Source organism: Drosophila nasuta, chromosome 3, assembly GCF_023558535.2.
Source record: "Drosophila nasuta strain 15112-1781.00 chromosome 3, ASM2355853v1, whole genome shotgun sequence".
In the NCBI taxonomy this organism is placed as follows: domain Eukaryota; kingdom Metazoa; phylum Arthropoda; class Insecta; order Diptera; family Drosophilidae; genus Drosophila; species Drosophila nasuta.
This window is the reverse complement of record NC_083457.1, coordinates 39,981,329-40,003,153: the sequence shown is the minus strand read 5'-3', so window position 1 is coordinate 40,003,153 and position 21,825 is coordinate 39,981,329. Positions and strand designations below refer to the sequence as shown.

Sequence of the window (21,825 nt, the reverse complement as noted above, 5' to 3'; positions counted from 1 at the left end):
ATTAAAACGATAGCAGCACACGTCCATCCAATACATTCACAATTTCGGAGCAGCCGAATGTGAGCCGTATAGTGGTTTTCCACACAGCAACATCAACAACATCAACAGCAGCAGCAGCAGCAGCAGAAGCAATCTCAGCGATCCAATCAGGGAGCAGGAAGGAGCAGGGAGACGAGGAAAGCGAGGCTGAAGCTGCATGAATCCGTCCATCTGCCAGTCAGCTAGCTATAATGCGATGCGTTGCGTTCTCCCAATATATACAAATGTATACATAGATACTCTCGCTATATGTATTACATCGCATACATGCATAGATGTGGATACATTTTATATATACACTGTATACAACAGTTGCACGACGACAACAACAAGAACAACAACATTGCGCGATATGGAGAAATGCCCCAGTGAAGCATGCCGAGCAGCTAGACAGCGCATAGAGCAGGGCACGCTACCTCCCAAGCTGTGGGGTAGTTCAGTTCAAAAAGTTCATAATGGTGCCTAATTAGCTAGTGAATTTGTCTTTCATTCCTAAATGCAATAAATCTTAGGGTATTACAGTTCATCTCGAGTCATATAAATGACTAACCAGGCAACAAATTTATCCTGAAATCATGCATGGCATAAAATGGATTTCTTTCATAGATGGAATTTTTAAAATGTATATGTGATTCCATCATAATATTAATGGAGAGTACTTCAGCTTAAATTTGTGATCATCTAGGTAATAACTTATCCTTATCCAAAATGTTAATTCATATATTGTAATTTTTAAGTGCATCATCTCTAAAATATTTACACTTGTACGCCACAATAATGTAAATTTTGTGTAGTCTACTACTACAATTCAATGTAAAGTTAAATTTTACAAAAACAGTGTGCCAGCGATCAAGTAACAAAAAGAAATAAGCAAAAAAAAAACATTATATTGTTCTGTTTTTGTCGCACTGCTATTTTAATGAACACAGCTATTTACTAAAATCCTAAGTTTAAATAAAGTTAATACCTCTTTTAGTTTGGCCAGTAAGCTGTGATCCACTGTATAGCTGTCTAATAAGCCACTTAGTTTATCCTGAAAAATTGCATTCTTGAATAGAACATTAGAAATGTAGTATATGCATTAATATCATCAAAATGTTACTAATGCGTACTTCAGAAACATGTGCGAAATGCCGATTGATAAGCCTTTTATTTCCACTGCACAAAATGCATCGTTTCTTCGATGAAATTAGCTTAAGAATAGTAGATTTATTCTGTACTTATGACAGTTATATATATTGTATTTGTGTATAGACTCCAATTAGAATTATATATAGTGCAATCTACTATAGTTCAATATAGAATCATCTAACATATGTGAGGTGCCTGATTAGTCTACTAATTTAATCAGCAAAAATTGATTCCACGAAATGCATCATCTAGTATAAAACCATTCAATATAATTACGGAACAGTGTCATAAAAATTTTGTGTAGCGAACAGCTGTAAGTTCAGAACCATAGAGGTGATTAATTAGCTACGTAATGTAGTCTGTTTCTGAATATTGAATATAAATTTTAAGTTATTCCTACATGCTATTGGTGCATGAATACTATGAGTTTTATATCAATATCCTTTAGAACGTAAGGTGCATAAGTGCATTAATAGAATTTTTGGTATAATATGAAAATACTATGCCAAAGTTATTAAACTGTCGCTGAATACGATTTCACTGCATGATAATCTAACACTTAGTGTGCTATAAATTTATTAATGTACTTAGCCAGCTGAAGAACCAGGCGATCAGAGATCATAAGCAGAATATTATTTTCATCGAAGCCACTTTAAAATGGCAGAAGTGAAAACGTTTGATTGTGGGACTCTTTGAACTTTGCGCAACCTTTACAAGGTGAATATTATATTTTTAGCTATAAATTGCATATCTGAATTCGGCAATCAATTTTTTTAGCTTGATCGTAACACAAAAATAAAAACAATACTTTTTTTGATATGAATCTTGCGTATACGTACGAAAATATTGCGTATACGTATCAAATGTTTGATGATAATGATTTTTATTTGCCGAGAAGCCAAAGAACTTTGCACAAATATTGTAAAGCAAATTAACACAATTATTTATTCATGAATGATTTCCAAAGTTTAATTCTTTTAATGAAAAGATTTTAAAGTTTTTCTTTGCCTTTTTCCAAATGAAGTTTTAACTATGAGTTATGAGAATTTACTGTACATAAATTCTGTAACATCTCAACTAGTGCAAACTTCCACTTGCAAAATTTATTACTTACTCGTTTGCCTAATAATTAGTTTACAGCTTTTTTAAGCTGTAAATAATTTCGTTGAATATTTATGCACATTGCTATATTTTACATTTTACTTCCCTTTTTAACGCCAGCAAATAAAACTATGTGAAATGCAGTAGAGACACTTTCATTTTGTACACTCAAAAAGGTTTACGTTTATTTTGTAAGTGAAAATGAAAGACTACACAGAGATCCAGCGATATGAGATGCGAGTATTGAGCAGCAAACTACTTAAAAACTAGTTATGAATATAATTATTAATTAACTTAACTAAAGACTGATTAATTGCGAAACTTGTTGCTGACGGGGGAAGCACTGGCCACACTTGTTCCTCCCTGATTGAGCAGAGCAGTGAGCGTGGCATGCGAAGAGCTGAGTGCTGAGCTGCTGGACATGCTTAGCTTGGACTTCAGCGGATTCGTGGTGCTGCTGCCCACGACGGTGCCTTGCAGACAAGGCGATGCGGAAGCTGAAGCGGAGGGCAGCTCCTTGGACAAGGCATCATCAACTATTGCTGACGTTGTTGTCGATTGTTGCTGATTGGATTGTGCTGATTGTTGTGGAGCTGACACGCCTTGCAGCAAAGCATTGCGAAGATGACTATTGTTATTGCTATTGCTGCTGGCGACTTGTTGTTGCTGTGGTTGCTGCTGCTGCTGTGGCTGCTGTTGATTGTTGGCCATGATAAAAGAGTTGGTAATCAGGCCGCGACTCTTGATATTCAAATCCACAAAGAACAACTTCATCTTCTGTATCATTGGCTCGGTGACGGTAAAAGTCAACATCATGCTCAGATCTATGTTGGCTTTGTGTCGATAGAGTTCATGGGTTTGTTGCAGCCGACAGACTTCGTCGTAAATGAGAAACAGAAAGCGTGAACTGCGATTCTCGGCGGGAATAATTCCACGTGCCGATAACCATTCGCGATCCTCGGCATCGGGCAGATAGCGTATGATCTCCGGATGTTTGCTGGCCAAGCGAGCGCCGCCCAACTCTTTGCCATCGATGCTGAAGCCGAAAGCAAGATTCGCTTGCACATCAAGCACAAATTTGGTGCTCGTCGTGATCTGTGCGGTGTTCCAGAAGATCTGTCGACGCACTGGCGTCGGGAGCGGTCCACTCATGATGTTCGTGCGCTGCAATTGCATAGATTGCGTTTGCTGTTGTTGTTGTAGCTGCAACTGTTGCTGCTGTTGTAGTTGCTGCTGTGGTTGCAGCTGTTGTTGTTGCTGTTGCTGCAGCTGTTGTTGAGTTGATAATGCATTTGATGTGCCTGGCATCGGCTTGGCAGCAGCTGCTGTAAATCCCAAATTGCTGGCGAACAATTTGCTATTGTTGTTGGTGGTGAATTCATTTGGCTTTGCAGGTCGCTTAAGCGCCAGACGCTGTTGCTCGTTCACAACTGTTGTGGCAGCTGTGACACGTTGTTGTCGCACCACAAAGTTTGTGTACTGCGCCTTGGCATTCTCTAGCAGCGCACACGAAGACATCTTTTGAAGTGTTTCCTCATTGACAGCATGCTGGCCGAGATTCTCCTTGATGTTGCCAAAGGCGGGCTTGAAGTAGTTCTAAAATGAATGGAATATAGATAATATGTTAATGAATACCTTTTTTATATATGATCACAAATTAAATATATATTTGATTGTAAAATTACAACCAATTGAAGTTATGGAACTTATAATAAACTCAATCTAAAATATGTTTTTCAAGTGATTTCAAAGCTGCTTGAAAATAGATGAAAAAATAACCAAAATATAATTTCATTCAATCTGTTTCAAGACTATAAATGGTAGTAATTTAAATGATAAATAAAAATATTCAACTAATAGAACACAAAAGACTAATTTTCGTTGCATTAAAATCGATTGTACGATGTCTAACAGACTTTGGCTTTTAGCCGATTAAATGGCATGTAAAGATCTCAACTAATTGGGATATTAAATACTAAATAGTTGGAAATAAAAAGTATTTCCCTAAAAGCACGCAATCTCTAGCCCCTATATAGTATCTCTAGTTAACCTACGTTCATGTAGCGCTTGATGATGTCGTTGACCTCCGAGTCGAATGCTTGCTGCACGCTAATCCGCAACAGTTCCAACGCTCGCATCGCTGACTCGGCGCTGCCGCCGCTCTCCGTGTTGTGGACACCATTGTAGCGTTGCCTGATGCGCTGCAACATCGTCTCCGCCATCTCCGAAGTGGTCACATATTTCTGTTCAAAGCAGAGAAAAAGCCAAAAATGAAAATGTGTATCTAACGATTGCTATCTGTAGTAGAGAATATTTACCACAGCAGAGTCTGTGCCATTTATAACCATGGGAATTGTTGGCTCCACTGTGGCCTCTGTTGGCTCCGTTTGCTTGGCGGGACTCGCGACACGCGTGTCCATCGAGTGTGTAGTCTGATTGGAGCAATCGGAGTCATCCGATGATGAGTTTGCTTGCAGTGTGGCAGGTGAACGTTGTGCCACATCGTTGCTGCCTCCTGCTGCTGTTGTTAGTTGTGATGTTGTTGCTGTTGTATTGTTGTTGCTGCTGCTGTTATTGTTGTTTGCTGTGCTTGCCGCATCGCTGAGAATTTTCCAGCTACGCTGTATGACCATTTTTGTATTTTTAATTATCTGCTTGAAGTGTGTGCATTAAATTTTCGCTGTGACTGGGGAGGGGGAGATGCTGCTGCTTTTTGCTGGCCAGGGACCAAAAAGCGTTTGTTTGGCAAGGCGCATGCGCTTGGCAGCCACCACCAAGGAACTCCTCCCCCCTCCAGCATCACAGCTCAGCAGCTGCTGCCAACAGCTGTTGATGCTGCAGATGTTGTTGCTGCTGCTGGTGCTGATGATGGTGGGGTGCAATCCATGTCCAGTTCACCTAGTTCTAGACGTCGCTGATGCTCCAGCAGACTGCGCAGCTCCGCATACTCATCCAGTTCATCGTGCTGCTCCTGCTCTTGCTCCATGGCAGCAGCTGTGGAAACATTTGCAGCCTCCTCCTTAGCCGCCTTGCCACGATGCTTTTGCTGTTGTCGCTGCTGCAACAGCTGCTGATCAAAGGCATCCATATAAGCCAGCGCAGCACTTGGCTGATAATCCTTAGGAGCCACATAGCTGCTATTAACAGGCAACTGCAGCACATCAGGAAGCATGAAGGCAAACAGCCAACAGACTAAAGGCGTGCTGCCGCAGGTGTAGCTCGCTTCCTTGTGGTAGAAGAGCAGACCATCCAGCTTCGGTTGATTAGCTTCCCACAGCGGATAACGCTGCAGCATCTCGTGTACTACGTTCGCATCCTCAAAGTCATAGTAATCCAGCAGTTTGAAAGGTTTCTCATTGCGCTTGCCACGCCGTGCCAACTCGCCGCCTTGCTCATCGAAGCGTGAACGCAGCCAAAAGAAACGAAAGTTGGCATCACAATCCTGCAGCTGCTGTTGACCAAATGTCAAGGCATCCAGAACATAAAAAGTGTCCGTCTCCTGCACATAAACACAGTCCAACACTGTCTTGCACTTTTGCATGACCGCGTCTCCTGGCAGCATTGTGCGCAGTTGCATGATTATGCGGCCCGCTTTGTTGTGCACCTTGGTGCGTCCGTGGGTGGCAATGACCATGCAACGACGGCCAACGGGACAGGGCAACAGCAACCAGTCGCTGAGATTCTCGGGTCGTTGACGCAGCCACTCTGACTGTTGTAGTTTAAAGTGTTGTTGGCCGCGCTTCGCTGCATTGTTGTTGTTCTGCTGCTTCTTCTTGCGCTGTCTGCGTTGCGCTCTGCTGTGTGTTGGTGCCTCTTCTTCCTCCCCTTCCTCTTCTTCTTCATCAGAGTCTTGTACATGCCGCGCCGCATCTTGCTGCAATTGTCTTCGCAACTTTTGTTCGTCGAGTAGCTGCAATTGACGCAGCTTTTGCTGCTCACCCAGATCCACGCTTCTTTTATACAAATCTTTGTGATTGTCGCTCATTTTGTTTTGCTATTTAATTTCACAAATTTATTACACAAACAAAAACAGCGGCAACTTTGCTGTTCATTCACCACTTTTTGTTATGTGCTGCGGTCACTCTAAAATAGTGCTGAGAATCGATACATTTCCGTTGTCCGTATATCGATAATCATCGGGCAACAGCTGCTTTGTTGTTTTTATTTTATATTTTAATTTTTTCATTTTAAGTAATTAAATATAAAAATAATTAAAATATAGCAAAAATCTGCTACTTATTTGCTTGTTCTGTTTTATTTTTCGGTAACTCTAAAATAGTGTCGATAATCAGTTGGACTTGTGCTTCTCGATAAACATGGCTCAAACAGCTGTTTTGAAATTACTCTTTGCATATATCGGTAGCATTGGCTGAACAGCTGTTTTGCATTTACTATTTTACTTGCCGGTTATAATTTATTCGCTTTAAGCAATTTAATAAGTTAAATGAACACAAACTATGAATAAAGCATCGCGTCTTTTTTGGCCCACTTTGGTGACACCAAAAAATGCGGTGGTCAAGCAAACGGAGCAGTTGTCGCGCAGTCAAAAGGTAAACACAAAAACCTATTACGAAAGCAGCTGGTGCAAAGCAAGATTTGTTAATCTTTAATTTTGCAGTTATTAACAGAACTAGGTCTAGTTAAACCTGGCAGCAATGGCACTTACCAGATCATGCCCATTGCCCAACGTGCCATCGACAAATGCATCCAATTGGTGCAGAGTAATATGCAAGCGGCAGGGGGTCAAAAGATCAGTTTGCCTGTCCTAACACCTGCTCAACTGTGGAAGAAGACGGGACGCTTGGAGGGCGACATTTCCGAGTTCTATATGCTGCGTGATCGCAGCGGCAAGCAGTTCTTAATGAGTCCAGTGAGTGAGTAAATGAATCCTCAGGAAAACATACCAATTATCGCATCTACAAACCTTTCTAGACTCATGAGGAGGCGGTTACTGCAATGCTGGCAAGCACAGCGCCCATTTCGTATCGCCAGCTGCCGCTGCGTCTCTATCAAATCGGACCCAAATTTCGGGATGAGCTAAAGTCACGCTTTGGCCTTATGCGCGCCAAAGAATTCCTCATGAAGGACATGTATAGCTTCGATGTCTCCGCCGAAACTGCTGCTGAAAGTTACGCAACTGTTACGGCTGCATACGAACGGTTCTTTAGCCAGCTAGAGGTGCCATTTGTGCAAGTCGAGGCAGCCACAGGCATGATGGGTGGCAGCCAATCGCATGAGTATCACTTCATTTCCCCCGTTGGCGAGGATACGCTGCTGCAGTGCAGCAATTGCAGCTATGCCGGCAATGTGGAAGTCTTTGGCAGTGATACCGAAGCACCCAGCGCTTGTCCCAAATGCCAGAGTGCGCAGTTGAGCCGCGTACGTGGCGTGGAAGTGGCACACACTTTTCTGCTGGGCGACAAGTACTCTAAACCTTTGGGCGCCACGTTCCTCAACACAAGGGGCAAACCAGAGACGCTCATCATGGGCTGCTTTGGCATTGGCATAACGCGTGTCGTAGCCGCTGCACTCGAGGTGCTGTCTACGGAACAGGAGCTGCGCTGGCCTAAGTTGCTGGCTCCCTACGATGTCTGTGTAATTGGCCCCAAGGCGGGTAGCAAAGAACAGGCGCCAGCGGAGCTCATAGAACACGAATTGCTGCAGCAACTGATGCAGATTTGTGGCGCTGAGCAGCTGCTGCATGACGAGCGCAAGGAGCTGACCATAGGCAAGCGTTTGCTAGACGCCAAGCGTTTGGGACATCCGCTCACCATTGTGGTGGGCGCCAAGGCGACGCAGGCGGAATCGCCCAAGCTAGAACTGCATACGAGTGGCGATGAGAAACAAGATCTCGATGTGGCGCAAGTGCTGCAGCTGGTGGATAGCCATGAGCGACACAAGCAGCAGTTGCTGGAGGGAACAGAGCAAACAGACACAAAAAGAAGTCAACGAATTGGTCATGTGCATTAGCTTTATGCAATAAAGATAACAATAACGCAAAACAGTAATAGTTGATGTACACCAAACTAGGGATATCTAGTGCTCCGTGTAATCCGGCTCGGGTATTTGCGGATAGATCTGCACCTGCTGCTGTGGCTTTCTGGGTGGCGGTGGTGGCTTTGTGATCATGCTAGTATATGACCAGGGCATCTGATTGCGCAGCTCCTCGCTGACGCGTGGATTACTTTGTGGCGCTGGATACATCTCCGAGTAGCGACTGTTGAGCGTTGAGCCATGAGCCAGCTGTTGCACCGCTGGCGATGTGGGCGATAGACGTGGCGATGTTGGATCAGCAACTGGATAATTGAGCTGATCGGGATGTGCATCCGTGTTGCGATAAGTGTTGTTTTCTGGCACCGGAGACAACGTCTGTGGCGTCTGCTGCTGCTGTTGAGGAGGCAACACGAGCACTGGCGACTGCACCGTGGTGCGATCCTGAACTGGATATGTTTCAGCTGGTATCACAAATGGTGCTGGTCGTGAACGATCCGGATATTGAGGTTCCAGTTGCACTGAGGGCGTGGCTGACTCAGCTGGCGCTGTGGGCTGCTGCTCCTCTCTCACCACGATCGCAGGTTGTGGCGTCTGTTGACGGGGCTGTATTTGGTTCGCGTATGGAGGCGGTGGCGAGTTTGCAGCCGCTTGATTTGCCAAGACATTGGCCAGCGACAAGCAGAACATGCCGCCAATCAGGTTCAACAGCCAGATGAGCACCACGCGACTGCTGATGCAGGTCATCACGACTGCCGGTGTGGAGAAGTAGACGCCAAAGGTTTCCAAACTCGACCAAACTTCGTTAGGCATTCCCGAAACAGTAGCACCTATAAAATCAAAGGTTTCTTGCAGTCCCTAGAAGAGCAGTTGAAATAAATATACTTGAATTGGAATCTTTTACTCAATTAGGCTTACCAAAGTCTCGCCTATGTCCATGCCATGATAAACAGTGGCCACCACGTCCAAGATGCAGCCCGCCAGCACGGAGAGAAACCAGGGCCAATAGATCATGCCGGAAATGAGTTTTGTGGTCTTGAAGCACAATGTTACTGTGGAGCACAATAAATGTTCAAGTAACGCTGCGTATACTTAATATTCAAAGCTGTCAAACTTACAAATGATCAAACACGAAGAGGCGATCCACAGGCCACTGATCACCGCATACACAATCATGAAGATGTATTCGCGATTTGTCACCGCAAACGACTTGGGCCAGTCCATAGTCAGTTGGAAGGTGTAACCGCTAAACTCCAGTTCAGGCTGACCACAATCCTCATCTGAAAACGATTTCTTATTGCTGTTGTTTGGGATTGATGTGTAACATTTTCTTGCTTACCCACAAAGTAGATCAAGTCCATGGCGAACTTGAAAGGATCTTTGGCAATATCCGTTGTCGTCTGGCAATCCTTCAGTGTAATGCCCCATATCGCAAGTCCCAGGTAGACTACGCCTTGTGCCTGTAATTGAAAATTAAATTGAGTTAATTATTAAGAGAAAGTAAGGAAAACATTGATTTGTAAATTTAAAAAAGCCTGAGTAAATCTATTGCTAAAATATGAAGTGATCTAGATTAACTGATTTTATTTTATAAAATTAAGCTACTTGATAATCTCTCAGCCGATCGTCATGAAGTTTTCAGGATATACAGATTATCTTATTTAGCAAAAGTAAAGTCTTTGCTTTCATTTTAGATTATATTTATAGAACATTAAAAAAAAAACTAATAAATGAAGTACAAGTAGTTATTGGAAAGATAATGAAGTGATCTAGAAATGCATTTAGTCATGTGCACTTTTTAAATAAATAAATTATATAAACGAAGTAAGAAAACTAGAGGGTTGAATTGTGAATAAAAGCAAAAAAAAAAGTGTGGTCCTATTTTAAAATATACAGAATTAACATACCATGAAAATAGTAAAAACGTACCAAAGCCTATATTTGGTATGTTGATAAATATAGAATATATACCAGATTGTAGTAAGTAGGCGTATTTGCCCATACAAAAGTATTTCTTCAATAACTTCCACATTTTATTATCTGATCATAATCGAATTCTCAGGAATCATAAGTACTATAAATATTTATTGTGTATATACTTTAAGGGGTCGGAGATGACTCTATCTGCCTATTGCATGCATTTCCTTCAGGCACAAAGTTATAATGCTCTTCTACCCTATGGGTAGCGGGTATATAAAAATCTGATTAATAAATTTTAAATTAAATCTAAAAATACAATGGAAAGATAATGCAGGGACGTAGAAACAAGCAATTAATCAGCTGCAGTTTTCAAATAAATATATTAAAACTATTGAACTACTTCATAAACATTTTGATTTTAAAGTGTTTACTTAAATTTGACACTATTATTAGAAGAAATTAAAGAAAATCATTGATTAAAAAATATGGAAATTTTAATGAAATGATTTAATCTGCTGCTAATTAATGTATCATCCGATCACCATTTCGGAATATAACGAAATTCAAAATCTTAGCTTTGAATTTACACAATTAATTAGCCTGTTTACATTTTGTGGGAGCCTTAGAAAATATTGTGAAATTGCAAAATGAACTTGACGTGCATGATAAATAAAAAAATATTGACAGCTCTAGCTTAAATAGTCTGAAAAGATCTAAATTATTCTATGAACGAGCAGACAGTCGCGATTTTAGAGACTGTTCAGAGATTTATCCAACTGTCGTTTATTTTTGATTGTGTCAATTTACCTTCTGTGCTATATTTACATAAATTTGCTGACGTCAGACAAAATTTGTTATACTCAATATTAAATATTTATTTAGCTTATTACTTAAATAAATATTTTGTTGGTTCATTAGCAAAGGTTTATGAACTGAATTGTTCTGAATTGTTCTTTTGTAAGAGTTGACAATAGATTAAAATACATTGATAAGCTGCACTGCTTTGCGTTTTTTCTAGAGAGGAAACAATAAAATAAAATGATTGTTTGATTACGCTGAAATTTCCGCTTTATCTATAGAAGTATGAGTAATGTCGACAATATTTTTTTTTTGATTTTGCAATGATATGGACTAAAATAAACTGTAGAAATAAGATACAGAGAATGCATTTTGAGCGACTTACCAGAATGACAACAGCCATAAAGAGCATGAAGCATTTGGCGAATCCCACGCTGACACCAGCCATCGTTATGCAGGATCTATCGAAGTCCGCGTTTGCACTTGAAATTTGACCAAATAACTATGATCTATTACCAGGGTTTTTTGCTATTTCTTTTGAATTGGTGATAAGAGTTGGGCACGCAATGGCTTTTTGGACTGGTGATAAATTCAATTAGAAATTACTATAAGAGATTGTCACACAACAGCGAAGTATCTAATCAGTTTAATGAGCAGCGAGGGGATTTTGAGGGACTCGATTTGAATTTGAATTTCCATCAAGGTTTCAAAACTTGAAGTATATAAGTTTATGTCACTATTCACTGCTGATTTTTTATTATAATTTTTTGCACAATCACAAGAAGAGAGCGGGTAAGTCATGAATGAATTTACACGGCAATTCACAATAAATTAGAGTACAGACTCGAGACTTGAAAAAGCGATACGCATGTTGGAGTGTTGCGTTAGTTGGCCATAAAGAACACAACTGTGTTGGCCCGTGCCTGTTATCTCGCTTACCGTTAGAACTGTTTGTTGTTTGTTATACTGTTAGCCTCGTTAACGCGTAGCGCATTCGATGGCTGCTTCTCTGCAACTAACTGTCTGGCTGGCCAAGAACAGCAGCAACCAACAATTGAATGGCCATCGACAACAGCAATTGCTGCTGCCAGTTGCTCTTCTTGGATTCTCTTGGCTGCTCTTTTTTCGGCCCGATAAGATAAACCCCATGAAGTTTTAAGGGTAACACTTGCTATCAACAAAAATTATTTAATCACAACAACAACAACAATAAACATGACTAGGCCAGGGGCAGGCAGGCAGACAAAGCTTAGGGAGCACTTATTCGAGTACTCATTCTCGCACTCACTCATTGTACTCGCATTAGCCGCTTATCAATAGGCCAACAAACGCCACTTATCTGACACTTCTTTAAACACACACATAATGCCGAGAATGTGCGAGTATTGCATTAAAAAAGCAAATAAATAATCGTAATATATTTACTTGTCGGCTTTCAATTTGCGTGCGCCCAAAAAAAATTGTATGTATATATTAATAGCAATATTTAGTGCTAATTTTAAATGATGAATCGCTGCTCTGCATTAAATTAATATTAATCAATTTTTTTTAAGTATAAATATTTGATATACGTCGCGTATACTTAATGTGGTCATGTGGACTCTCTTCGCTATGCTTTTGCACTCTTTATTTGCACTCGTGTGTTCGTGTGTTTATCAATTTTCGATCGTGTTCTGATTGATATGGTTGCTCTTCATTCCCCCTCCTCCTTCCTCCCTCCGGGTTGAAGAATGGAGCACATGTATTGTTGAAGTACTTCTGGGTTATTCAGATTCACATTGCGTGACTCAGACTCGACGCAAACACATGAGTTTTCTGACAAATCAATTCAGTGCAATGTGCGCAATAATTGCAGCACAAAAGTATCAATGGCTTTCTTGATAACCGGCAATTACTTTCAGATCTTAAGAATTCTCCAAAACAAACATTACAAAAATTTTGTTATCAACATAACGCAGTAATTAGATATTTTCGGGTTTTTTTTTATTTATTTATGCCCTTGGCGTTGGTTTGTTATAAATTACCCACATAATGTCTAGAGTTCTGTTCAAGATCTAGATATCTATTTAAATCGATCGGTGAATCAGTATGCTAACTATTTCATTGGCTTCGGAAACACACATTTATTGATATACAATTGTTTGATTAGTTTACGGTTTTTTTTGCTATCTTTATGGTTCTATGAGAAGTTGTTACGGTGTGTGAAACCCCTTCGAGTTCTTAACTAAAACGAAAATAATTCGGGCTAAACTACAATTGTAATTATAATGAAATTAATTGATAAATGATATCGCAACTTTAATGAGCGTAATCTAAAAAAGAGGCATATAAATATGATCTCTGCTTGCATAGGAATCAGACCCTAGAAATCGAGAATTTAGATTTGATATGTGATAATAACACTATTTTTTTTTTTTAAACTAGAACTATTAGATAGTCTTAATTTCTTCTCGTTTTTTGAATACAGTCATTCCGGAATAAATTCAAACTAAACAATAAATGTTCCACACATCAATAAATGTTCCCACAATCAATAAAAAAAAAACGAGTCAAATATGTTTAATTTTTTTTATAATAATTAAGGCTTAAAATTAAATTCTAAAGCACAAAATGTGGCACAAATCTACTTAAAGTACTATATTTGAAATAAAGCCAAGAAATAGAAATTGATATTGAAAATATAAAAATTTAAACGTCTATGAAACTCCTGCGGCCCACTTGGCATAAAAGCAAAAAAATACGGTATTATTTTTAAAATATACCAAATTAATATACCACAATAATACAAATATAATGATAATATACTAATGGTTGTATTTGACATATTGGTATAGTACTAAATAGTAGTGCGGTATTAACTTTAAAATATATATTTAAAAAAATATACCATACAGATATTAAATATATACCACTGGTTTTATTTGGCATATTAATATAGTACTAAACCAGATTGTCCACCAAAACAAATAAAAATATATTCTGTTATATGTGATACTCATCCCTTGATTTAAATTTAGAATCTGAAAAACCTATTCTAATCAGTGCAAATGAAAAACAAAACAAATGTCTAATTATAAAACACCGCTTTAGATTGATTAAACATTTTTTCCTATATCTACAGAAGCGACAACAATAGCAAATACTCAAGTCACGATTAAATACTATATATTAAACTTTAAAAGCTTTTTGCTTAAAAGCCTTTCTCTATGCATAATTTAACTGATGGCTTGATGCAATGATTACTCTTTCAATTTCTATTCAAATTATTGGCCTCATCAAATTAGCACTTCTTTCTTTTTTGTTATTTTGTCAGGCACACGAATATCACATGAATGCAAATTCGCAAAAAAAAAGAAATAAATAAATTGTGGTGTACAAAAAGTTGAGCAATATTTGAGTAACCCAATTGAAGTCTGAATCGTTGATAACAATGCTTTATAGTATAGCAGATTGAATGGCAAATATATAAATCGTAAAAGTTAGTTTCCCATTTCCACATTTGCTAATTTCCATATGCAATTTCCTCATGGCTGGGAAAATGCGGTTTGGTCATGCTTCGATGAGTCGTTCATTCTATTTACTTTTTTTTAGTTTTTTTGTGCGCAGTACGAAAATTCGCTATCAAAAAAAAAAAGATCAGCTGTCAAGATGCTTATTTGTCTCAGCAATTAGAGCCTCGAATTTCGGGGCAAAAGCAAAAGATTGCAGTTCCAACGATGCGAAACGTTTTCGATCTTTTTTCTTTCGAGTGTGTGAATTTCAAATTTAAATAAACCGGCGTCAGATTGCTAGGTTTTAGATCAAATCACATGACTTTAATTGAACTTGGCGTGACATAAATATGTATGTATGTGTGAGTGAGTATATGTGTGTGTGAATTGGTTACGACTAGAGTCAAGAGGTTGTCTAAAGATCTAGACGCGAGCCGTGAGAATAACAGGCTCAGCCTCAACCTCAGCGACCTTCTCCTTGAGCTTCGTCACAATGGGCTGCTCCGAAGTGGTGCTCGAGGTGGAGGAGCTGGAGGTGCTCTCACTGGAGCTGCTTTCGCTGCTGCTGCTGCTGGTCGCCTGCTCCGTTGTGATGCTGGAAGTAGCAATCTCTGGAACAACGCTGCTGCTCTGCGTCTCGATGCTCTCCACAGGCGCCGTCGATGTGATCGATGTCTTGGTGATGCTGATCTTGGTCTGTTTGCCATCGCTGCTGTCGTTATTGGCATCCTCGACAATGGTGGCCGACGTGATCTTGGTGTGATGCACCTGGAATGTGGGAATCAAGGGCACCGAGAGTCCATTATGTGGCTGCACCGACACATGATCAATGATCAAATGAGCTGGCACTCCATCCTCCGATGGCACCTTCTTGGTGGTCTGCACAAGAATCTTGCGCTCCTGTGGCTCATCAGCTGTTGAGGGCAACACAGTCACGACCTCATCAGCACGCTTGGTAATGCTGTGTTCAGCTGAATCATCCTGACCAGGCTGCACTTCATCCACAGTGCTGTCGGGTGCGCTGGCGCCGTGCAAACTCAACGCGGATTGGAACAGACTGTTCTCCAGATTGCCAATGAGTGTTTGGAACGAGATCTGCTTGAGTTCACTGTCGGGATTGGCCACCACTTGACGCTTGACTACATCTTGGGTTGGTGCTTGCTGCTCCACGGGCGACAGACCTGAGAAAAGATCGTTGAGGTCCAAGGGGAGCTGCGAAGCAAGTGGAAGCAAAAGCTGCCAGCAGCTAGAGAAGATCATAAAAGAAATATTTTTTATTAGTTGCTTGTTCAAAGTTGAAGTTTTGCTGCCACTCACAGTGAAGATCAATGTGTACTTCATGCTGCTGTTTTAACTTGACTTCTGTTGAGTTTCCAAAAAGAGAGAGAGAGCTTAAGTTAGTTGTTGCCACCACAAAGTCCAGATTGATAATAAGTTCGTTGGCGAGCTGCTCGCGACTTTTTAAGCTTAACGTCAGCCGGCGACAGAAAAAAAAAGTTTCTGAGCTAAGCTTTTTCAGTTAGCACCCCCGAAACGTGGCCCGAACTTGTTTGCGCGTGCGATTCGCGTCGATTCGATACGATTTGATTCTGTGTTGAGTGCAGCAAGTTCTCCTTTTTAATTTACCCTTAATTGATTGATCTTTGATCAAAGCAGCAATGTTCTTAACAAATTAATGGTAATAGATATAACCTTCGTATCATGAAATTAGTTGGTATCTGACTCAAGGATCGAGTTGATCGATTTTTATCTTCTTTTTCCGTGTCTCTGTGTCATATGAGTTGACGAAAGAAATGACCAAGCGAGGTGAACTTCAACTTTTCATCTTTGATCATCGTCGTTGAATTCAATAAATTAACATAATTATCAACAGATTGTTAGATGTCTATTTATTGTTTATTTATTTCCACGAAAATGATTAAATCTTCATTTGTTTACCGGGACTTTTTGTTTATTGTCGTATATGAATATGATTTCGTTTATTTTTTTGTTATTTATACATCTCAGTGAAATTTTTGCGGAAAGAGCTTCGCGATCTATTGTTCCTTAAACAGCCTCTAATGGGCTGATCACAGTTGCGGGGTTTGATTTGATTTTTGTTTATCAAAACAGAAGAACTCGAGTTCGGTCTGAAGTTTCACTCTTCGACTACGTGTGATGACTAAAAGTTTGAAACTCCTTCTTGGCCAGGAAATTTTAGTCACTAATGTCACATAATTGAAAACTCAGTCAGCAGGAAACCAAAGTGCGAATTGCTTTTTGTAATTTTCCATGCCACTTTGAAAGAATGAACGCGTCTCGATCGACAATGAAATAAATTAAAAACCAAGCCACAGCTGGTCAGCTTCAAACTTCAAGCTGGCGATCATGAATGAAAAGTTGGGATCCATCTGGTTAAATTGTGCCACAAAGCAGCTCAAAGCGGTTGCCACTTGTGTGAAATGGCTTTAAAAAGGCGGCACTGCCGGATGCTCCATTAATTAATAAATTAATGAAAATGTCATAATATAAGCTGAAAATGTTATTATTTATTTATGCACACAAAAATGTTGCTAATATATCGAGACATAAAAATTCAATAAAACAGAAACAATAATTTTACCATAAGCAGATAATAAAACTAAAATTTCAAGGCATAAATTGTCAATAATTTTATCAACTTAAAGAAATAATCACAGAAATATACAGCTTATCTTTGTAGCCATTAAATTTCAATGTTTTGATAGCAATAATAAAAATAAATAATAACTTAAAAACATTTCTTGGAATAAATTAAGATTGGTTTTTCATTCGAATACATTTTCTTATTATTTACTTTATTTATTTCAATGTACTTCTCACTTCTCGTTAACCCCACTGCGTATGCGTAATATTTTTAATGGACTTTCAGCATTTGCTAGAAACTGCTGCAACAATTTCACAAGTTGTCCTAAAAATTATTTAAGAATTATTAACAACTATTATTGTTTACGTCAATTTACATGCGCATCGCTTTTTGTGCTGCCCGCTGTCACACGGGGCGAATGCGTAATTTGCTCACACGATGGCGCGTGTCCAGAGCGCGCATGCAGCAGCCGAATGCGTCAGCCGGCGGCGCAATGTTTATGGACCTATTTTTGGGGCCAACCGTCCAGGTAAACAACACAATAACTTGGCATCAACATAAACGTATTCAAACGTCTCAAATTGGCGGAGGAGGTAAAAAATGGAAAATGTGAACGTTGTTGGGAGGCGATTTTACACCAAGCTGAGATTTACGTAGACGGCCTCAGTTTACTCGTATCGGGCACAATTAATTAGAGCCCAGAGCCAGAAGTGTCGATAAAAACAATGCTAAACCCTCTCGTGCCCAACCCTGATCTTCGCCAGCTACAATCCGACTTAGAAACAGTCGCGATGGAGGTGCGAAGAATGGCACGGAAAGCGGGAAGTCAACGGCAACGGCAACGGCCAAAAGCGCAAAAACCTGTCAGTCAATTAACAGGTGTGAATAATTACGCGGAATCGGAGCGTCTGCCTATAAAAGCCGATGATCTGCACTAATTAGGTTCAAACACGCGAATACCACAGCAGGGATCAGAGCAAAGCAGATCAGCTACAGCTTCAGCTCAGCAGTCAGTTATTTGTTGCTCTCTTTTTCGCTCTCCTCCTGTCGACATGCAGCCACAACATGCGATACTTGGAGCCGCCGTGCTGGGCATGCTCTTGGCCTTCGGTTACACGCTGCCCGTGCTGGATGCCACCTCTGGATTGGACAATGCGACCATTGAAGAGTTGCGCGCCAGCATCAATGATACGCCTAAGAATCTGTAAGTCAACAGAAGGAATCTTTTTCACCTCTTTCAAAACCTAATCATGAATTCTTTTACTTTTTAGCTACGTGGTCAAAGCGGTTGTCTATGAGATTGGCATCCTAACCGAGGTGGGCGACAATGAGACCGATTTCGAGAGTCAGGAGCGTGTCGATCTTACCTTCTACGATGCTCACACTAATCAGAGTCACATTGATCTGGGCAATATTCCGCTGCCCATTCAAACCAACGTTTCGGGTCAAGTGCTCACAGGCATTGCTCCAGTTAACATTGGCGCCTTCAGCAGTCCTCAAGAGCTGCTGCAAACGTTGCCACTCACAGGCAGCATTGTGAACATTACGCATAGTGACACCGCCTTCTATCAGCTGACGAAGTCGAACACCAGTGCCCACGAGAAGCCACAACTACTGAGCGAAGACGCGTTAGCCAAGCTAACCCATGCGGCTCAGCTCTTCCCCAGCTCGAGTGGTTACGGTGCATCCGCTGCCTCCAATGAGCTGGCAAACAATTAAATAAGAAGTTCCCTTTTCATCACTAAAGAATACAAAGACGTAATGCAGTGCGTTGTGCTCCCCACATAAAATAATACTTAGTAGAGTTTAAGCTAAATAGTTAACTTAGTTATATCTACATATATCAGCATAAGACTGGATGAGGACGAGATCGTTAGACCCTTTAGAAAATACCAAGTTTAGTTAGTTGACATTGCCATTGCCATGGTCAAAATACAAAATCACAAGATTGGAATTTCGCATTTTGTATACAACAACATATATATGTATATGTATAAAATATATCACATTAGTAATAGCACATTTGCTTGGACTTTGACTTTGGGGTTTGGCGTACTCATGTGATACCACAAATCGAATGCGACTGCTAAAAGCTTTCCTCTCTACAGCCACTTCTCACCTAAGTCAAGCTCGAAAACTTGGAACTTTCCTTTTAGCAGAACTCTTTTTTTATCGCACATTGTTATGAAATTAATCAAATGTTAGTCATAAATAAAAGTAATTTCTTTCTAAATACTTTCGGTTCTTCCCCTTCAATTCAATAAACACATTTTTGTATATTAACTAATTTTTAATTTTTCTCATTTTCATTTGTTTGTTTGTTGTTGTGTTGTTTTTAGCTTTTTAACTGTAGTACATGGTTTCTTACTGGCTAATAGATGATATATTTTATATTAATAGATATATGTAATATATATATAAATATAAGTTTAAACTTGTACACGGAAATTAAAATTTGTTGAACGTCTCAGATCAGATTAATTCCACTTTCCCCCCAACTCACAAATACATATCCCCCATCCCAGGCCCCCCTGCTCCCTGACCCACAACTTCTTTTATCACCCCGCGCTCAACTCAAAACTGTATGCTGCAAAACTTTTCCCAGTTATGCTCTCCTATCTCTTTCATTCTTCCACTCGTCAAGTTACCACACGACGAGCTAATATACTATTCAAGGTGTGTTAGTGTGTGTGTGTCAGAGTCTTGTATATGTGTGAGATTGTGGACGTGTGTGTGTGTGTCTGTGTGTGTAATATGTACATACTGCAACGCACATTTAGATACTTGTATATAGTATAAATAATATTTAGTTTTTAACTAATTTACATAGTCATGTAGACGATGCGCTCTAGCGGCTTTTCTTTTACAATATATATCTCTATTTAATAAGTGTGTGTATATGTTTGCGTGTGTGTGTGTTCAATGTGTATGTGTGTGTTTTTATGTTATGGTAATTATTTATTAGTAGTAGCTACAATTTTCAACTTATGTGCACACTATAACGTAGATAAACTAAACCGTAACTAGAATCTGAATTCGTATCTGTATCTGCATCTGCTTCTTGTGTAGCTCTGTTTGTATCGTAAATTGTCTGTATCTGGATCTGATCGGTGTTAGTCGGTAACCTTTTCTTAATGATCGATGTTATATATATATATAATTTTAGGTTGCTTTGTGTATGTGTGTTTTCACTAAATTTCCGCTCGCTTTATACAGTTCTGGCTTAGTAACAAAAACTTTATATACGCATGCATCGGGCGCAGCCTACAAAAAATCATTAGGACTAATCTTAACGCGCGGCCAAAATGCTGCGGCAAAAACTATGCGAGATTAGGTTTTTTGGTTCATCATCCCATGCGCCATTTAATCTATTTTGATAAAGGAAGAAGAATTTATTAGTAAAATAAACTTCAACTATTAAAAATGAATAAGTACTTACCTATAACATGACTCTCCATATTTGTGATGCGTGGCTTTGATGCGGGCTGTGGTATAATGGTGATCTCATCATTGATCTTCAGTGGCTTTAGCAGTGAATCGTTAGCAGCACCCAGCGAATTGCGTATCCCGCTGGCACTGCTACTACTGCTGCTGGACTGTGCGCTATTCTTCTTGCTGTCCATCGCCTTGCGGGCCACAGTGCTGTGCGCCGTGTACACATGCGTCTCAAATTGTTTGTACATGCCAAAGGTGGCCGTGCACACGGTGCATTTGTAGGATAAATGTGCGGGCTTCAGGGTCATGTGATGATCGCGCGATACGTGATTCAATAGCTTCCATTGGTACATCTAAAAAAAAGTCGGAATATAGACAATTAGTTGTAGGTCTAGTTTAAGTGCATAAAAAAGTAAACTTACTCTGCCACAGACAGGACAGCGACCGGCATCTTTGCCCTTGTTGGCAGCCTCTTGCATGGAGCTGGTGACCAAACCGTGTGAGCCGAGTAAATGCCTTTCCAGACCCTGATCCGTAAAGAATCGGAACTGACACTTCTGGCAATTCAACGGTGGCCGATTGTAGATCATCTTGGGATGTATCTAAAAAGGAAAATATATAGAAATTATTACAAATTCTTAAATAAATTGTAAATTTTACTTACCTTCACTTTATGCATCCATTGCATGTGGTTGCGCAGCTGCTCCAGATCCTTGATGTAGCCATCGCAAATCTCGCAGATGACAAACTGCGCCTTGTTGTTGCCAGCGGTGGGACTCTGGCCGGGCTTAATGCCCGCTGCTGCCGCTGTTGGCACTTTGCTGGATGAAGCAGCGCCAGACGCACCGCTGCCGGCTGCACTTTGTCGAGGTAGTGGCGTTATTGAGATGCTCGGCTGGCCAGCGATGGGTTTCTTTGACGCTTGCTGCAATAAGAGAAATGTAAATTAAGTAAGTGACTGAAAATGAAAGAAGCTCTTCGACTTCTCTTACCTGCACAAGCTGTCCGGCTGCCAGTTGATAGCTGTTGGGCAACGACAGCGCCGCATTGGTGCCAATGGAGCCACGCACTGGCGCTGGATTCCTCACCAGACTGTTGGCATTGGGCATCGCCTTGGGCAACTGTGGCGCTCGCTGTCGCATCTTGGCCGCATTCTGTGCTGCCAGCGCGGCTGCCTGCATATTTCTTGCCTGAGCTGCAGCCTGTTGCTGTTGAATGGTTGCCAGCGCTGCCTTCTGCGCCGCCGCCTGAGCTGCCATTGCCTGTAACACAGAATACAACACAGATTAGCAAAAGTTTGAAGAATGTACAATT

The 21,825-nt window shown here is 40.4% G+C and overlaps 7 protein-coding genes across 10 annotated transcripts in view; 2 read left to right on the top strand and 5 right to left on the bottom strand.

The window, feature by feature from the left end:
* Positions 1 to 2,424: 2,424 nt before the first annotated feature.
* On the bottom strand, positions 2,425 to 4,909 carry LOC132789547 (AF4/FMR2 family member lilli). Its single transcript, XM_060797621.1, has 3 exons — positions 4,590 to 4,909; positions 4,326 to 4,514; positions 2,425 to 3,867 (listed from the first exon to the last, which is right to left on the bottom strand). The coding sequence occupies exons 1-3, from the start codon at positions 4,902 to 4,904 to the stop codon at positions 2,581 to 2,583; spliced, it is 1,791 nt and encodes a 596-aa protein (XP_060653604.1). The 5' UTR covers positions 4,905 to 4,909; the 3' UTR covers positions 2,425 to 2,580.
* A 161-nt stretch (positions 4,910 to 5,070) lies between these two features.
* On the bottom strand, positions 5,071 to 6,374 carry LOC132789550 (snurportin-1). The gene has a single exon (XM_060797626.1). It carries the CDS (start codon positions 6,254 to 6,256, stop codon positions 5,078 to 5,080), a length of 1,179 nt encoding a protein of 392 aa, XP_060653609.1. The 5' UTR covers positions 6,257 to 6,374; the 3' UTR covers positions 5,071 to 5,077.
* Positions 6,375 to 6,614: 240 nt separating this feature from the next.
* On the top strand, positions 6,615 to 8,287 carry LOC132789548 (probable proline--tRNA ligase, mitochondrial). Its single transcript, XM_060797622.1, has 3 exons — positions 6,615 to 6,821; positions 6,890 to 7,141; positions 7,204 to 8,287. The coding sequence occupies exons 1-3, from the start codon at positions 6,729 to 6,731 to the stop codon at positions 8,239 to 8,241; spliced, it is 1,383 nt and encodes a 460-aa protein (XP_060653605.1). The 5' UTR covers positions 6,615 to 6,728; the 3' UTR covers positions 8,242 to 8,287.
* Positions 8,225 to 12,029, bottom strand: LOC132789549 (uncharacterized). 2 transcript variants are annotated; one of them, XM_060797624.1, is made up of 6 exons: positions 11,920 to 12,029; positions 11,366 to 11,462; positions 9,602 to 9,722; positions 9,381 to 9,542; positions 9,181 to 9,314; positions 8,225 to 9,120 (listed from the first exon to the last, which is right to left on the bottom strand). In XM_060797624.1, the coding sequence occupies exons 2-6, from the start codon at positions 11,426 to 11,428 to the stop codon at positions 8,308 to 8,310; spliced, it is 1,293 nt and encodes a 430-aa protein (XP_060653607.1). In that variant the 5' UTR covers positions 11,429 to 11,462; positions 11,920 to 12,029; the 3' UTR covers positions 8,225 to 8,307. The 2 variants fall into 2 exon arrangements, with proteins under 2 accessions (XP_060653607.1, XP_060653606.1); XM_060797623.1 differs by having other exon boundaries at positions 11,366 to 11,559; positions 11,920 to 12,024.
* Positions 12,030 to 14,765: 2,736 nt separating this feature from the next.
* LOC132788226 (uncharacterized) lies at positions 14,766 to 15,812 on the bottom strand. The gene has a single exon (XM_060795559.1). The coding sequence runs from the start codon at positions 15,810 to 15,812 to the stop codon at positions 14,895 to 14,897; it is 918 nt and encodes a 305-aa protein (XP_060651542.1). The 3' UTR covers positions 14,766 to 14,894.
* A 2,205-nt stretch (positions 15,813 to 18,017) lies between these two features.
* LOC132792364 (uncharacterized) lies at positions 18,018 to 19,098 on the top strand. The gene is made up of 2 exons (XM_060801706.1): positions 18,018 to 18,280; positions 18,348 to 19,098. The coding sequence occupies exons 1-2, from the start codon at positions 18,129 to 18,131 to the stop codon at positions 18,793 to 18,795; spliced, it is 600 nt and encodes a 199-aa protein (XP_060657689.1). The 5' UTR covers positions 18,018 to 18,128; the 3' UTR covers positions 18,796 to 19,098.
* Positions 19,099 to 19,355: 257 nt separating this feature from the next.
* Positions 19,356 to 21,825, bottom strand: part of LOC132792361 (uncharacterized) — a 104,842-nt gene continuing 102,372 nt past the window's right edge. For 2 of the 3 annotated variants that reach the window (XM_060801701.1, XM_060801700.1), the window contains exons 3-7: positions 21,504 to 21,773; positions 21,176 to 21,436; positions 20,934 to 21,113; positions 20,516 to 20,864; positions 19,357 to 20,444 (exon numbers count right to left, since the gene is read on the bottom strand). In XM_060801701.1, coding sequence (XP_060657684.1) covers positions 20,440 to 20,444; positions 20,516 to 20,864; positions 20,934 to 21,113; positions 21,176 to 21,436; positions 21,504 to 21,773 — 1,065 coding nt within the window. In that variant the 3' untranslated portion in view covers positions 19,357 to 20,439. Of the gene's footprint in view, positions 20,445 to 20,515; positions 20,865 to 20,933; positions 21,114 to 21,175; positions 21,437 to 21,503; positions 21,774 to 21,825 lie in introns of all 3 variants that reach the window. The other variant, XM_060801702.1, reaches the window with a different exon arrangement.